Source organism: Thamnophis elegans, chromosome 2 (assembly GCF_009769535.1).
Source record: "Thamnophis elegans isolate rThaEle1 chromosome 2, rThaEle1.pri, whole genome shotgun sequence".
NCBI classification, from domain to species: Eukaryota; Metazoa; Chordata; class Lepidosauria; order Squamata; family Colubridae; genus Thamnophis; species Thamnophis elegans.
The window spans coordinates 50,517,606-50,535,770 of NC_045542.1; the positions used below are offsets into that span (position 1 = coordinate 50,517,606).

The window sequence follows — 18,165 nt, forward strand, 5'->3', positions numbered from 1 at the left end:
GGAACTGCTTTGGTCAAAACTGGTAAAAAAATAATCTTCAAGCACCTGAGTAGTTCTGCTTAAATTAACCATGCTAAACCCAGCCTGCAATATTTCACCAAACTGTTAAAAGCAGCTTTTAAAAGCTGTTCCTAAGTGATAGAAATAAACTAATTATATTTTCAATATTATCACTCTTCTGTTGTCTTTAAGTGAAAAAAAAATCCAGCATAGTCCCCAGCTATAATAATAGAAATATAGCACTTTCTCATCTCAGTTACTTTTCCTGAGCAATTATAGTAGAGGATCACTTTATTAATGTTAATAATAGGATATTGGAGTCTCTTCTTTAAAAAAAAAAATGGAAGCAGATGGATCATGTTTATTTTCATCAGCTATGCAATGCACACATTTAATGTGTCTTAATTCAAGTTGAAGGTAAGATATGTGGTTGTTGTCACGTCACCTGCCTTAGGAAGTCTTGAGTAAAAGTCGCAACCACATGACTCTGGCCACTATTAATGATGCTTGCACAACTTTCTATGAAAGCAAGGGTTTTAATGGTGTGGTTAAAGCTGGCTTGGATCAAAAGGCCAAGACTTCACACAGACGGCATACCATGTGGAGCAATGCCCATCTGGTTTGCATCCTCTGTGGCCACCACATCACAGGGTGCATGTATGAAGTGGCGCCCTTTGGGCTAAAAAAAGACAAGCTTTTGTTTAAACTGTCTCCTACCAAAAGGAGAGGGGGGGGGGAAAGCCATGGGTTGGAGAAACAGTTTGGAAATAAGCAGGCAGGTTTTGATGAAGGCTTTGTATAAGCTAGATAGGCTTTCCAGTGGTCTTCATTATGAATTCTTGGTCCCTTTCTCATGACCTTTGTTCCCTGTCTCCTGCACTCTTCCTCCAGAAACCTGACTTTCTATGGTTTCTGGGGGAGAGTGGAGAAAGAGGGAGGATAATAGATTCCTTGAAGCAAACTGTATCATGAAAAATAATCATCTGCAAATGGTTACAAGATGCATTATGCAACTAGCATCATTTATTCTGAACATTGAAACCCACATTTAGATTTGTTTCGTGCAAAGTACGTACAGTTTGGCCTTAAAACCTCTATACCACTTCACTGGCTTCAATGATAATGCAGTTCTTATGTCTCTAGGACATAAAAACGTAAGGCCTTTTTGCAGAAAACAACTAGTTCTGAATCACTGAAAGAGGGCAGCATGATTTTATTTGTGGGCTCCAGGCATCATTAATCGATGCAGTTTTTCTCAGGTGTAGTGCACTGCTGGATCATGTTTGTGTAGGACCATCAACAACGAAGAAATCATATTTTCAGTATCTTAATGGTAACTCAGACAAGCAAATTACCATATCTTATCCATGGGAGCCATTTCCATTTGCCAGAAAGAGAGGGAAGAGGAGTGCGGTAAGAATATGAAAGAAAAGAGCTACAAAATGATTCTTGTATCCTCCTGTTATGAAAGCTGAATAATTCATACATATTGGAAGCCAACATCAGGGCACGCAACTTACCAAAATTATTCTACATAAATTCGTCTTGCAGATGATCTCAGACACTGAGGTTTGGATGCTTTAGGTAGAAATGCTTTGATTGTGATGAATTCATACATACAAGGGACCTACAAATACTACTATATACCAAAGAGTTTTTGATAAATAGTTGTTATCCTTCCCTCCCCTTCTTCTTAAAGGGCTTTTCAGAGTGGTGTCATATACCATAAGCCTTAATAACTAAATCCATCATCAAGCTGTATGCCTCCAGAATAAAATTGTCAGTTTCATAAGGGCAGTCTAGATAAATGATTTAGCCTCAAAAACTTTTTTCTCTGGATAAGAGGAAAAGCAGAAGTGAGAGTACTGTTCCTATATTTCACATAAACCTGCTCTACTCAACCATAAAGGTTTTATCAATTAAAGAAGGAATAATATCATGGATGAAAACCTTGGCTGAAAACCCATTTCATTTTTATGGAACCTATAGTGGCTGAGACGCTGAGCTTGTTGATCAGAAAGGTCGGCAGTTTGGTGGTTTAAATCCCTAGTGCTGCATAATGGAGTGAGCTCCCATTACTTGTCCCAGCTTCTGCCAACCTAGCAGTTCGAAAGCATGTAAAAATGCAAATAGAAAAATAAGGACTACCTTAGGTGGGAAAGTAAGTGTTCCATGCTCCTTCAACATTTAGTCATGCCTGCCACATGACCACAGAGACGTCTTCAAACAGTGCTGGCTCTTCAGCTTTGAAACGGAAATGAGCACTGCCCCCTAGAGTCGGGAATGACTAGCACCTATGTGTGAGGGGGAACCTTCACCTTTATACCTAAATATACAAGTTTTTTTCCTCCTTTGTCTCCTTTTCTGTTATTATACATCCCTAGAAAAAGGGATTTATTTGGGTAATATGGCATAAAGATTAGTTAAAACAACTTAAGAATATGCCATTTTATACTTCGGGATTGAAGAGACAGAACTGGAAGACTGGTGCAAAACCTGTACTTTGTATCTGATTTTACCTATAATCTTACACTGACTTTGGCAGGAAAATATCCATGCCATTCTTCTGGAACAATGGGAGAGCCAGTTTGGTCTAGTGTTTAAGACAGTTTAGAAATCAAGACATTGTGAGTTCTAATTCTGCCTTAGGCACGAAAGCCAGCTGGGTGACTGGGCCAGTCACTGTTTTAGCCAACAACCTCAGGCTTGGATGTGCAACAAGCCTGTCAGTCAATTCCTTTGCAATCAATGGATCAACACTCAATGGATGTGGAAATAAAACCCAGAGCCTGAACTTGTGGGAAAAGGCTAGGAAGAAAAAGCAAATCTTCTGGGACAATGAAAGACAACCAATGGCCAGGAAAACTAGACAGTCTTGTAGAATGACAACTATAATGGTTTGTGGGAATGATCTTGGGAAACATGAACATAGTCAGGGAAACAGTTGGATAAGAGGCAACTGAGCCAATAAAAGAAGCATAAACATGACCCTCCTTAGCTTCTTGGACAGTAAAGGTGATGGCGGGAGAGCTGTATTTTGCAATAGTGCCAGTATCTGTAGCTTGGGTATAGGATGAGGGTGAAGGTTCATTCTCCAAGCTTGTGGTTTGGTTTCCGAACATTTCATTACGGGATGTGAGTGTTCTTCTGTTTATAACGGCTTCAGGTGTTGGTGTGTCAAATGAGGGTCTTGTGATGGGTCAGGTGTGAATCATCAGTGAATCTTGTGATGGGTCTTGTGATAATGTTACATCAGGTCAGGGTTATTGGGAGGTGAGCTGCTGGTGGGCAGGGGGGCGGTGTTGTGTGGCTGGATTGAAGGTCGGTGCTGTCTCTGCTTGGTTGGATTCTGAGGGGTTTATAGGCTGGTTGTAGGTCAATGTGTCTATTGATGGACTTGCTTGTGAAGTGTCAGGCTGTGATGAACTAATGATGAACTAACACTTGCAAGATTTTGTTAATGTAACCCTATATAACGAAACAGAATATAGCAATAACAATAGCAGTTAGACTTATATACCGCTTCATAGGGCTTTCAGCCCTCTCTAAGCGGTTTACAGAGTCAGCATATCGCCCCCAACAACAATCCGGGTCCTCATTTTACCCACCTCGGAAGGATGGAAGGCTGAGTCAACCCTGAGCCGGTGAGATTTGAACAGCCGAACTGCAGAGCTGCAGTCAGCTGAAGTAGCCTGCAGTGCTGCATTTAACCACTGCACCACCTAATTAGTCCATCTAGTCATGCTTCCTAGATGGACTACCTGGCAAGACTGACAGCAACAGAGAGGGCATTTCTTGGCATGGGTGAGTTATGTGTGTGAAGGTAGCATTATAACTGCTGCTAAAAGCATGGTTTTGCAGGAAATATTGCCATACAGGGAGCCTATAGAAACATAGTGCTTTCCAAGATGCTATGGCCACTAATAGTTAATGTCCCCACTAGGCTCGCTGCTCTGGAATAAGTGCTCTCGGAGAAAGGGGAAAAGTAATTCTCCTCCTCCCCTGTGCATCTTTCAGTTTGCAATCAATATTTTTTTCTGAAAGAAATGAACAACAAATTGCAATCATGAATTTGTCTGTGTTCATTTCAGTTATCTGTCCTCTTAACCTTATAGCAAGCTTTGGACCTTGCTGCTACTTTAATTGTTGAGTCTTTCTTAAAAACTATGTGCAAGAAGAAAGGAAAACATGACAGAAGGAGATTAAAATACAGTTCCATAAAACCGTACCTCTTATAAAATCAGAACTAGATTTATGTTTATGGTCATTATGAGTTATATAGTTAAATTATGCAAGTTTATTTAACAATAAACTTGCATAAACTAATATATGCAATTCCAGTAATTAAATAGCCCACATTAGGACTGATACAATTCGTATTTATATATAGAAAGAGAGACATGTTTTTCCGGCCATTTGTGTAACTGATGGCAAATAGAGATTCTCTTTTAAACCTTTCCCCCTTATGCTGTTCATAGTAATAATTGCATTGCATATTTTATGATTTTAATGATGTGGATTGCTGTTACACTCTTTTTCATGGCAGCTGCTTTAAACCCCTCTGCAAGAAAATTCTAAAAAAAAAAAGCATTTGCAGTAACACATTAACACTGTTCTACAATGACAGCTTATGCTGTATTTTGTTTTTTCCTTCTTTAGGCTTCTATGTCACTAATTTCCCACAGGTTCTGAGCAGCTGAGACTACCAATAGAATGAGTTAAAATGGTCCCATGTATTAAGAACTAACCCTAAAAGGCCACTCATGGGGTAAGCTAATCTCTGCATCTCTTATTGCCTTGTTAAAATTTCAAGTCTTTACAGCCCTTTGGAAGTCCAGTAAAAGTGGAGGAAGATTGGCTATCTGGGGATAAGTTGTTATGTAGAGGACACTTTGTTCCAATCAGAGTTTCTCTCGAATGTAACTTTTTCCCAGTCTAGGCACAATTTTTATATGAAGCAACAGACATGGGCAGTGTATAGCTGTGGATAGATGCTCCTCAATCTCCAGCTAGCAGCTATTCAATCAGTGAATCCTTGATCTTGGACACCAACACCTGGGCTGCCATTTCAAAACTCAGCTGGAACTATGTGGAAAATTACTACTGCAAATGGTTTATTGCAGAAAACTATAGAGTTCATATATTTAACTTCCACCGTGGATTGCTGCCTATATGAACTGGGCCTCAGGTCAATCCTGCCTTAGCCTTTAAAGGAAACTAATCAAGGAGCGAGGCAACCCAGAAGGAAGGAGAAATTTCCTGACAGTGAAACAGATATTAGCAATAGCAATAGTATTTAGACGTATATACCGCCTCATAGTGCTTTTACAGCCTTCTCTAAGCAGTTTACAGAGTCAGAGTCAGCCTATTGCCCCCAACAATCTGGGTCCTCATTTTACCCACCTCAGAAGGATGGAAGGTTGAGTCAACCTTGAACCTGGTGAGATTTGAACTGCTGAACTGCAGCTAGAAGTCAGTGTACTGCACTCTAACCACTGCGCCACCTCGGCTCCAGTGGAACAGCTTGCTTTCCAAAATCCCAAAGGTGTTTTTTCAATAGGCAACTGGACTTTCTGGTTTTTCTTTGAAGGCGTTTCGCTTTTCATCTAATAAGCTTCTTTAGCTCCCTCTTTGGATGAGAAGCAAAACGTCTTCAAAGAAAAAAACCAGAAAGTCCAATTGTCTCTTGAAAAAGCACCTTTGGGACCACCATGACCTGCATGACTGAGTATCTCCATAGACACTTGCCTTCAAAAGTTGTGGGTGCTTCATCACTGGAGGCTTTTAAGAACAGATTGAATAACCACTTTTCTGGAGTGGTATAGCATCTCCCGCTTGAGCAGGGGGTTGGACTAGAAGGCCTCCAAGGTCCCGTCCAACTTGGTTATTCTATTAAAATATGTACTGTATGACCCTTGTTCTTCTTATATATCTTCTGAAGCTTTGTTAACTCGTATAACCAGATTGCTTTTGGCAATGTAACATGAGAACTGCCAACCTTTCAGCCATGCTATTTTTCAGTTGCAGGGGATTCCATGGATAAAACCTAGGCACTCTCAGATCACTCATTTTTCTTTCTCTCAGGCCAGCAGATATCTTTTTTGATGAATTAGGCTTATAGGGACCATAGACACAGAAAGTATGAGAGAATATAAAAGACATTAGGATAACATATATTGAGGATTAACAATTACTGAATAGCTCTTCAGGCATGTTCTCTAATATTTGTTTGGGGGGGTGGGGGAACATGGTTTAAAATGTCCTTGCTTTATGTTTTGCATCCATCGTAAAGTTCATTAGTTTGAGTGGTGCAGTGGCCTAGAGGTGGAGCTCTCACCTCACAATCAGGAGGTTGTGAGTTCAATCCTAGGTAGAGGCAGATATTTCTCTCTCTGGGTACAATGAGAATATATCTGCTGAACAAAGCTCTGTGTTGGCAACAGGAAGGGCCAAGGGTGGGTTCCGGCTGCTGCTATTGCTGGTTTGCTCAGGGATGCGCTTTGCGCGCATGTGCAGTACTAAATAAATGTGCAAAAAAAGTACAAAAAACAAGATGGCGCTGCCTATGGCGCCGCTGATAGAACCAGTTGGGGGGTCTGGCAGGCCGAGTTACTACCTACTCGGCTGAACCAGTCCAAACTGGGAGAAACCCCCTGCATCTGGCCAGTAAATATTCAGGTCCAGTCAGTTGTCCAGACTCAACCCCACAAAAGATTATGGGGGTCATTAAAAGAAGACAATAAAGTTCATTAATTTTCCTCTTTCCTAATTTATGCCAGTAGATTGTATTTCTTACCTTAATGGCCTGAGAGTCCGCAAAAGCCTTAAAACCCTTAGCATTCCAAGGATTTTTGTTCCACTATCAGAAACCATTGAAACCAGGATGTCAGCCATAGAGATGAGGACCAATACCCCATCCAGCACATTCCAACTGCTTTGCAAGTAGGCCTTCTCTCCGAAGCACAAGCCCAGAGCCACCACCTGCCAAGATTGCAAATTGCAACAGAATATGACTAATTTAGTCACCACGCCATTGGTGAGTTTATAATGCATGATTTACACATACGTGATTGCAAATGCATTGACTTTCCAGTTATAGAAACATAACTAAGCAGGTTCTACAAAGTGTTATGGTGTAAGGTTCATAAAAATAACTCTGCAAGAAACATTCCAGATTGTCCCTTTTACACTGAGGTATTTTTAATGCAATTCAAAACCTAACTGCCATATCTACCATGAGGTGTGGCAATTTCATAAAAGAATGGCACACATGATTATTTTTGTCAGTAACTACAGAGGGGAGCACGAAGGATGTAATGACCATATATTATCCTAGACGTGAAACTTCAGAATACAGAGGTCACAAACACGCACAAATCTTAAACATTAAATACTTGTTAGTTCATTTGTTTTTGTATATGCATGTATGTATATGTGTTTATATATACATGCAGGCAAACACACACACACACACTTTTGCTGTTTGCTGATTTTTTTGTTCTACTTAGAGTCTGTTGAAAGAAGAATTAGGGTTTTTTAAAAAAAATTCTCAAGGAATTAAAAAAATATGAACAAAGCACTTTAGAGAATGTAACCCTCTGGTCTTATCTTAAGCAAGCTAAATTTAAATGGGAAGTTTCTCAAAAAGAACATAGTACATAAAAACTGAGACACTGAAAACAAGCCCTGAAATAAGCATAATCTACATAAAATGCATGCACCGTACTAAAATGTTGTGGAGAATCTGAATTCAGTTTTTACAAGTATATGTTATGGATGGTGGTAGTCTATTATGAATGCCATAGACTTGCTTCTTAAACTCCTTTCCTCAACACGTGTCTAATTTATGCTCTTCATTTTCGAATGAAATGATAATAATATAATTCAAATTCTCTGGGCAAGTAATTTCCTTATATAAATCTACCATAACATCATTTACCCTGTTGGTATCAAAGTGGTGTAGATGTAGAAATGATGATACTACGATGAGGCACTTTATACAAGAGTATATGTTTTGATTTTCTTTCCATAATGTTCGACACCTTTAAGGTGTCCGACACCGTTAAACAGCAGTTTAATTTTAGGCATGTGCTTAAATTGTGGAAAGAATAAGGAATCTATACAGTTTGGATGAACGAAAAAGCATTTTCTCATTGGAATATCTATTCGCATTCCCTCATATGCAGAATAATATACAATCAATGCAAACATTAAAATCACAGAAGTCATTAACCTTATTTTAAAACAAACTGCAGTTTGCCAGTAAAAATATGAGTCTAGCACCTAACCATAGGAATATGGGTCTAGCACTTATGGATGCTTATGGTCAGTATGGAGTGGTGTGGTGGCCTAGAGGTGAAACTCTCACCTCACAATCAGGAGGCTGTGGGTTCGATCCTAGGTAGGGGCAAATATTTCTCTCTCTGAGCACAGTGAGAATATATCTGCTGAACAAAACTCTGTCTTGGCAACAGGGGCAGCCAGCCAGTAAACACTTTGCTATCTCCATTCAGTTGCCCAGACTCCAGCCCACAAGGGATTATGAGGTTGTTAAAAGATGATGACGACTCATGGATACTTATGAGTTTCGAGCACACACAGAACTTTACATGGATCTGGGAAAATTCATGTCCATGCTGATATACAATGTGGGTAGATGGAATAACTTCAGTGATGGTGAAGTTACATAATGTGCTGATTGTTGATGATCAGAAGATGAATTATGCTGGATTATTTACCTTGATGGTCATTTCAGCCAAGAACACTGCTGTGAAAATATAGTTGGAGAGAGTGAGGAAAATCCGTTCCTGTTGAAAGAGAGAGGGAGGGAGAGAGGAGAGAGATGGGATTTAAAAGTCTTACTTATCAAGCTTTTCAAGAAACAACACCCAAATAAATGCAAGATCAGACTTTTCCTTTTGTAATCCTTTATCTCTCTTAGCACCCTGGACAGCTGCCAAATATTGGGCTGAGATGGAGATCTTATTTTTATAATATTCTGCCTTGCTCCTGTCATGACTTGTGATGTCATTCTAGTTGTCCCAAAAATTCAGCATAAATAGAGGGACATGCGAGAAAGGGGAAGGCATAAACACAATATCGTACTTTCTTAATCTTACAGGGTGGGCAGAAGCAACTCTTGAAAACTTAAGCCTTATATGTTCTATATATCTAGGCTTTACCCTCTTTTTTGTCTAGGCCAAAGCACTTGCTCTGTCAATGAACTACAGGTTCTTCCCCTGTGAAAACGAATGTCCAGTATTTTTGTCTACACACAATTCTGTGTCCTCAATACAGGTAGCCCTCAACTTATGGCCACAATCAGGACCACAACTTCTGAGGCTAAGTGATGCAATTGTTAAGTGAGTTACAACTGATTTTGCAATCTTTTTTCTACAGTTAAGCATATCACAGCAATATTTTACATGAATCATGAGGTCATTAAGTCCATCTGGCTTCTTTCATTGGTCATTTGACTCCTCGATACTGCAACCATTCTAAATACAAGCCAGTTGCAAAGCACCTGAATTTTATCACCTAACTTTGGGGGTTCTGCAATGGTCATAAGTGTGAGGACCAGTCATAAATCACTCTTTTCAGTACATAAGTTTGAATGGTTATAAAACAAAAGATTGTTAAGTCAAGGACTACCTGTACAACAGCTATTTTGCTGTAGCTGTTGTGAGCCGTGCTGTCTCTTGTGCATACTGTGTGGGCCAAGAAGGATCATAATGATTTCCAGATTCACATTAATTAAGATGCACCAGTACCGTTCTTTCAGCTAAAGTAAAATGTATTTTCTACCTTTATTTAAAAGCAGTGGGTGGTTCAGAAATAGAACTGTAGTGAGAATTCTTGCCAATGTTGCTCCTTTCATCAGTAAATAAAAGAACAATAGTGCTACATTAATTTACAAACTGCAAGGGAATTATACAACTGAAGCAAAAATATAAGCAGATGCAATGTGGGTTTCAAAACAATTATAAATCCAGTTAGCCAGTTCTGAACAGGCAGTCAAATCCTTATTTATTCCAGTAACCTACCTTAAGTGAACAAAACCTCATTCTTTTTCTATAACTGCCTGTCACCTTGAATTAAGTTTTATATTTCCCTCTTAGTTGCCTCAGTATTAGTGGGTGATTAGCTCCACTCAAGATTTTAGTATTTCAGGAGGAAGACGGTGCTAAAAGCTATTTATGGCACCAGAAACAGCTTGATTGTACAGGTGGTAAGCCTCCAGTTAGTATAACTTTTATGTTATACATCACTATAAACATGCAAGATGTACTATAATACATCTACCAAATTTATTTTCATAATAAAGTCTCTCTTGTTAGTCTTCCCAATTTACTTAAACGGAGAGGCAAGAACACCACAATAAAAAACAGTCACAGTTCATCCCAAAGATAATTGATAATTCTCACAAATTCCTGTTGGACCTATGGATACTGTAGTCCATGATGTCTGGATGGCACAAGATTGACTATCTTAGCCAAAATTATTAGCTATTTTATAAGCCTCTGCACCACACTATTATGGGTAAATTGAAATGGCTCTAACAACAAAAATAAACAAAAGTAGTTAAAGCAATGCTTCCTAATAGTGTTGCTTCAAAAAATGATCCTTTAGATCAATATTTCTCAAACTTGGTAACTTAAGATATGTGGATTTCAACTCCCAGAATTCTCCAGTTATGTGATCCAGTCATTTGCCTGGAAACTGGGGGTTGGATTAGAAGACCTCCAAGGTCCCTTCCAACTCTGTTATTCTGTTAGAACTGGAAAATTCAGTTGCTAAGGTAGGAAGGCATGTTTTTAGGAATCAATGAAACACCATTCTTTCTGCAATGAATTGTCTATAGTAGGACAGACAACAGTACGAGGCAACAGTAAAGGATTCAAGATTCTGAATGCATACATCTTTATTCAAAAAAACCAAGTCCCATTCATTGCAAGAAGCCTTGCTCTTAAGCAAGCGAGCATAACATTTTATTTCCATAATAACATCTCTCTTGTTATTGTTCCCATTTCACTGAAATGAAAAGCCTGCATCTGCTTCTAGTTACTGACTGCAAGTAATTCCACTTTAATACACTGCTCCCAGTTGGAAAAAAACAGTTTGAGGTATTGGTATCAAGGGCTACTTTTACTCAAAGTAGAATGAGCATGAGGATGTGGCACGGTTTTGCTCAGTCAATTTATTTAAACTATAGACCATAACAAAATCACAGTATTATTTTAAAATATCCAAGATTATAAAACTTTATTAATCATAGCCCTGAATAACTTGACATAATTTTAAATATTTAAAATCGTACCCTGTGGAACGATATACCCATAGAGATCCGGACCCTTCCCACTCTCTCGGCCTTCCGAAAAGCCACTAAAACCTGGCTATTCCAGCAGGCCTGGGGCTGTTGACCTCATGAATGAGGTCCAGCACCACTCAGATTGAGTGTATGGTGCGTCGTTTTTAAATTGTTTCTCTTTTTTCTATTTTTAAATTGTTTTTCTTTTCCTATTTTTAACTCCTTATTTTAATCTTGTTTCTGTAAGCCGCCCTACGAGATTGGGCGGCATATAAATTTATTAAAAGTTAAAGTTAAAGTTATTTAAAATATGACCCTACATAAATTTAAATAAAATTGCTTCATTATCCTAATAGCACTAGTTAGAAATTTAAATACCACTAAAATCTGATTAACTAAACATTGCTTAGGGTTGTACCTTCATAGTAAATGTTAATAATAATTAATATCTCTAAAATCTATTTCTTCATGGTTTGAGTCCTCAAAGAAAAATACCAATCCCAGTGAAACTTCCATATTCTTGTTACTAGTTATACAACTGAAGCTTAAAAAGCAAATATTTTAGTGGCTGCTTCTCAACATAGAAAGCATTTCAGTAGCTGACACCGAAATGCTTTACTGAAATGTTTCACTTGCAGATTTCAAAGGACCCCAGAGTGCCACAATAATTGCTTATTCAACTAGCCAAATATGCATTTAACATCAGTTTTTCTTTATTCATAAGCAGCCAAATGTTTTATGCTGTCTGAAATGAAGACATTTTCTCTTTATGTGAGTTTTGCATATTATTAAATGGGTACCCCTAAACAAAACTTTCAGGAAAGCAAACCCCATCAAACTTCGGACATATGTTGAAGTAATCATGCATTTCCAGGTGATAATCAATTAATATGAAATCACAGAATAGCAGGTTAATGAGTGTTATCTGGTTGACCCTTGACAGCTAGGGAAGATCTGGCTTGGAAAAGAAATTATGTAAATCTAGCAAAACAAACCCGATAGAGAACTAAAATAAATATCTTTGTTGGTATCAGTATTGAGATAGAGACAAGTTTAGGGGACTGGAGGTCAAAACATATGAAGAATGGTTGCAGGAACAAGGTATATTTAATTTAATGGAAAAAAAGGACTAGGGGTGACATGATAGCAGTGTTCCAATATCTCAGGGGCTGCCACAAAGAAGAGAGAGTCAAGCTGTTCTCCAAAGCACCTGAAGGCAGAGCAAGAAGCAATGGGTGGAAACTAATCAAGGAGAGAAGCAACCTAGAACTAAGGAGAAATTTCCTAACAGAACAATTAATCAAAGGAACAACTTGCCTCCAGAAGTTGTGAATGCTCCGACACTGGGCGTTTTAAAGAAGATGTTGGATAATCATTTGTCTGAAGTGGTGTAGGGTTTCCTGCCTAAGCAGGGGGTTGGACTAGAAGACCTTCAAGGTCCCTTCCAACTTTGTTATTCCATTCTATTCTATTCCATTCTAACAAGTGACGAAAAATAATGGGAAAATGGATCATTCTCTCTTTCTCCTCGTTTGTCACATTGGAATGCAAGTGCAGACAAAGAACCAAAACCAGCATGAGATCAAAAAAGAAAGGAAGAAAAGGTTTTGAATATTTATTGAAGAAAATTATGACAGACAGCATTATTAGATCAAGTAAGCTATTTCTGCTTGAGAAAAAGGATGCTTCTCCCCTCTGTCTGCCAAAAAAGAGGAAATCTTGATGTCTTCAACCTATAGATGTTGTTCTTGGATATAGCAAAGTAGAATATAGGAAGTTTGGCAACATTAAGAACGGTGAAAACCTTTCCTTTTTCCTTCCTTTCACTGCTGGGAAAAGGAACATTGCCACCCTCCCCATATACCCCCCTACCCCCAAACCAGACAATTACAAACAGATGAGCCCTGAGCTTCATTTGTAGCCAACACCCCTAGTCTAACAGCAGGGACTAAAAGCAGTACTCGCAATAGAATTTCCACTTAAAACTCCCATGGAGGCTAACTGTGCATCCATAATGGACAGATGCACAACTAAGTTGCTAGGGCTCAGTAGCAGATCAACAAATGCCACCAGGATGGAGACTGAAGCCAGTTTTCAGTCGGAATTGAACACTGTCCCTTGGATTTAACTGGAGAGCCTACTTAGCAAGTCAAGATGCTGATGTTGCTCGGATAGAGTACCAGCACTGCCTGCGTGCTTGCTTTCGTGACCCCATAATACTTGCTCAAAGCTCTGTATTTGCAGGGGGAGGGGAGGGCCAGATTCGAATCAGGTTTAAATCTCTAACCTTCTCTAGTCTCCTGAAGAATATAAGGGTATTTACATTCATTTCTTTATCAGTTCTATGGCATTATGCATCCTATCTATTCTATGAGCTGCGGTGGCACAGTGGTTACAGTGCAGTACTGCAGGCTACTTCTGCTGATGGCCGGCTGCCTGCAATTTGGCAGTTTAAAAAACACCAGGTTCAAGGTTGACTCAACCTTCCATTCCTTCTGAGGTGGGTAAAATGAGGACCCAGATTGTTGGGGGCAATAGTCTGACTCTGTAAACCACTTAGAGAAGGGCTGTAAAACACTATAAAGCAGTATATAAGTCTAAGCGCTATTGCTATTGCTATGCAGTTTCCAAGAAAACAGTTGCATGTTGCATTTTGGTTTGAAAAAGCAATGTAGAGTATGCTTTTCTCTATAAATGGGTATGTTTTTGATTCCTGGTGACTGTCTGGACAAGACTCTGCAGTTTTCTTGGCAAGGTTTTTTCAGAAGTAGTTTACTGTTTCCTGCTTCCTAGGGCTTAGAGAGAATGGCTGGCAGAAGGTCACCTAACTGCCTTTGTGCCTAAGGTAGGACCAGAAATCACAGTCTCCTGGTTTCTAACCTGATGCCTTAGCCCAGTGCTTTCTAAACCTGAGTAAATTACCCCAAACTGGATAAAAGTAGCTTTTCTTTGGATAACCGCACACAAACCTATTACTCAAACACAACAAGAACATTTAAATACAGGTAGTCCTTGCCATTTGTTTAGTGCCGTTCAAAGATACATCAGCACTGAAAAAAGTGACTTATGACCATGTTTCACACTCACAACCATTGCAGCATCCCTGTGGTCATTGATCATTGCAACTGGCATGTATTTATGATGGTTGCAAAATGTCCTGGGATCATGTGATCATCACTTTTTGTAACTGTTGCGTCCTCTCGACGCAGCCGACAGGTGGGGTCGGAGCTGCAGGCTCCTGATTGGCCCTGGTGCGCCTGCCGGCTGGCGGGAAAATAACTGGCCACCTATTGGCCAGCCGCCTGACAGCTCTCATATATAAAGAGCTGTCAGGCGGGCAAGCGCTGTCTGCATTCTGAAGTTTCTGTTGTACTGTTAACTGTTGAATAAACCTGTTACACTTTACCTCACGCCTCGTACTTAATAGTAACCTTCTGACAAGCAAAGTCAACGAGGAACCAGATTCATTTCACCAACCATGTTACTAAATTACTGGTAACTACAGTGGTTTACTTAACAACAGTGGCAAGAAAAGTTGTAAAATGTGGCAAAACCCACTGAACTGTCTTGCTTAGCAATGGAAATTTTAAACTCAATTATTGTCATAAGTTGAAGACTTACAAAAGGACTTTCTGAGTAAAACGGACCTTTGGTAAGCTTTTTTTGGTAATGAAAAAAAAAGTTTGAGAAGCAGCTCAGTGGCTAAGATGCTGAGCTTGTCAATCAGAAAGGTCAGCTGTTCAGTGGTTCGAATCCCTAGTGCTGCATAACGGAGTGAGCTCCCATTGCTTGTACCATTTTCTGCCAACCTAGAAGTTTGAAAGCATGTAAAAATGCAAGTAGAAAAATAGGAACCACCTTTGGTGGGAAGGTAACAGCGTTCCGTGCACCTTCAGCATAGTGGCATGCTGGCCACATGACCATGGAGACGTCTTCGGACAGCGCTGGCTCTTCAGCTTTGAAACGGAGATGAGCACCACCCCCTAGAGTCGGGAACGACTAGCACATAAGTGCGAGGGGAACCTTTACCTTTTACCTTAACCAAACTACACCTTTAAGTGGCTTTTCACTAATCCTTCTTATTATATATCATTTTAAAAGCGCAGGTCTAGACATCACATGTTTCTAAGATCTATAAGAAATGTTCAGTTCAGTGGGATTGGGGAGACAGGATGATCAAGCCTTGACAATAATCAAACAGAAAAGGTATGCTGAGACAGCTGCCACACACATCTGCTCTAATCTTTTGTCTGGACTATCTCTTAGTACACATCAGGGTAATTTAATTTCACTCTATTTATTCCCTCTCATGCCCTCTGAGTTCCACCTTCTGCTGATAAAAGAAACCAACAGAAAGAACAAATATTGGTAAAAGCCCCACATAAACTCAGCACAATAAAGTGTCTACGTTACTTGGAAAGTGATACAGTTTACTCACAGCACTGTGGGGCTCAATTTTGGGACGCTCCATTGCAATGGTGATACAGTTCAGGAAAATGATAACCAAGACAATGTGATCAAACATCTTGTGGGAAATGATTTTATTGCATATGACACGGAATCTAAAGGGAAAGAGGAAGAGAAGTCACTGGAAATCTGTGCAAAGCAGAGAAACAATCCTCTTCCTTTTCTATGGATACTGGACTACCTTTTCTTTCCTGTTGTAAAAAAGCTTCACAATTGCAATTAATTTTTGGAAACAGGCCTTTCTTGACAGGGACAACTCTCATCTGTCCTTGTCCTTGTCCTCTACCTCCTGCATGCAAATCATCTAAAGAAAACCATCATCAAAATTTGTCTTGACATACAGTACCTGTCTTTCCCAAATTGTGAGATACTGCTCACATGTCATGCGGAATGAATGAATGGATAAATGAATGAATGAATGACTTTTGTGAACTAAAATAGGCATACGGAGAGCAGGGTGCCCAGTATTTCCTGCATGATTCATCTTTCTAGCCTAGCTTCCTTGTAGTTGGACTCCACTGGGGGTGGATAATTAGTTTCTTCTGCGGTTCTCCCTTGGATCTGTTGGGACTATTTACCTGCCCCCGATGGCAACATGGTTCTTTTTATAAAAGAGATATTACAAGTTAGTGCTCGCTCTGGTTCTTCACAACCAGTGGTTCATGCTTGCCACCTGGCAATGAAAGGTATGGGTAGGAAGAGTGTCATTAGATTCAACCACTGGCAAAGATTCTGAGTTCCTCAGTCTCAAGTATTCCCCAGGTTTATCACTATCCTGACCTTCAAAAAATTATGAAAAGGTGTTGGCCATAACCATAGTTTTGTTTTTCTTTGTAGATAATCAAAGAAGGAAATAAGGAAGGAAGAAAAAATACTTTGGTCAAAAGTGGGAAAGGGAGAAGAAACAATACAGGTAGTCCTTGACTTACAACCAGTCATTTAGGGACAGTTTGACATTATAATGGCACTGAAAAAAGTGCCTTATGACTGGTTTCACACTTACAACTATAGCAGTATCCAAAAGTCATGTGATTAGAATTCAGATACTTGGCAACTGGCATGTATTTATGATGGCTGCAATGTCCTGTGATCACCATCTGTAATCTTCCCCGTTGTCCTTCAACAAGCAAAGTCAATGAGGGAAGACACATTCGTTTAACCATCACATGATTTGTTTAACAGCGATTAATTTTCAGTGATTCACTTAATAACTGTGGCAAAAATGATGGTAAAATGGGGCACAAGTCACTTAACAACTGTTTTGCTTAGCAATGACAGTGTTGGCCTCAATTGTGGTAAATCAAAGACTTTCTGTAAAGAATATACTGGGAGTAGAAAAAACTGATTAGGATGGGAAATAAGAGGGAACTAGAAGATGGGAAACTCAAAACTGCATATAAAGGTTCCCCAAAAAGATCTTGCCCAGTCTTTCCTTTAACCCTCAGAATTACGGAAGATTAATCACACTTATATAAAAAACTATAGGGAAGGCAGTTGAACCTTAGAGGAAAAGCATTCTTCCTTGTTCTGAGAATAAACCACTCTTGAAATTGTTAGCAATATTTGATGAGAATTCTGAGAATAGAGTCCCAACATATTGGGAAGGAAATAGGTTGGAAAAGGCCAAATTAAAGCTTTGATGTAAGTTCCTTTTTTCCTAGTAGCCTCTAAAGTTAAACCAGCCCTGCTCAAGCTGGTGTCTTCCAGATGTGCTGACACTCATACTAACTTGGAATTCTGAGAGCTGTACTCCCAATACATCTGGAAGACACCAGCTTGGCATAAGCTGGGCCAAAAGAACCAGAAAAGGGGTAAAGGTCATAGAAACAATTTCTCAGTCAAAGCAAACAGCAACTTGAGGGAAGGAAATTATAACTAAAAAATAACCCTATTCTCTCTCTCTCTCTCAGTATATAGTACTTTATTCTAATTTGCATCCACCTGCTTTAACCTTGGAGAGGGAATGATGGATTATTCATTTAGCTGGACTTTACATTTCTTTTAAGTATGACATTTTATGAAGCAATAAGGCAAATTAGCATTTCAAACATTTGTTAAATTTGTAATTACTTTGAGGCACATTTATGGAAGCCTCATGTGATGCAGGAAAAGGTCCCCCTCCCATACTCATACAGTTCAAAGGACATAAAAATACTTTACAGTGATCCAGGGACACAAAATTGCTGAAGCTACTCTGTTCAAAATATTATGCCCAATTTATTCTGACATTAGCTTACGATGAAGCTATTTTGGGGATGCATTTGGTGCTAATTTTTATGGCTATATATATGTGTGACAGAGACAGAGAGTGAGTGAAAGTGTGTGCATTTAATGTAAAGTGAGATTCTAGCAGAAATTTTCAACAAAGTATTTGTTCCCCAGGAAAAGTT

The 18,165-nt window shown here is 39.3% G+C and overlaps 1 protein-coding gene across 1 annotated transcript in view; it reads right to left on the reverse strand.

The window, feature by feature from the left end:
• The window catches only part of CACNA1G (calcium voltage-gated channel subunit alpha1 G), a 484,357-nt gene that overhangs the window by 82,716 nt on the left and 383,476 nt on the right, over positions 1–18,165 (reverse strand). Inside the window, exons 19-21 of the mRNA XM_032212057.1 lie at positions 15,747–15,870; positions 8,739–8,807; positions 6,797–6,981 (exon numbers count right to left, since the gene is read on the reverse strand). Coding sequence (XP_032067948.1) covers positions 6,797–6,981; positions 8,739–8,807; positions 15,747–15,870 — 378 coding nt within the window. The remainder of the gene's footprint in view (positions 1–6,796; positions 6,982–8,738; positions 8,808–15,746; positions 15,871–18,165) is intronic.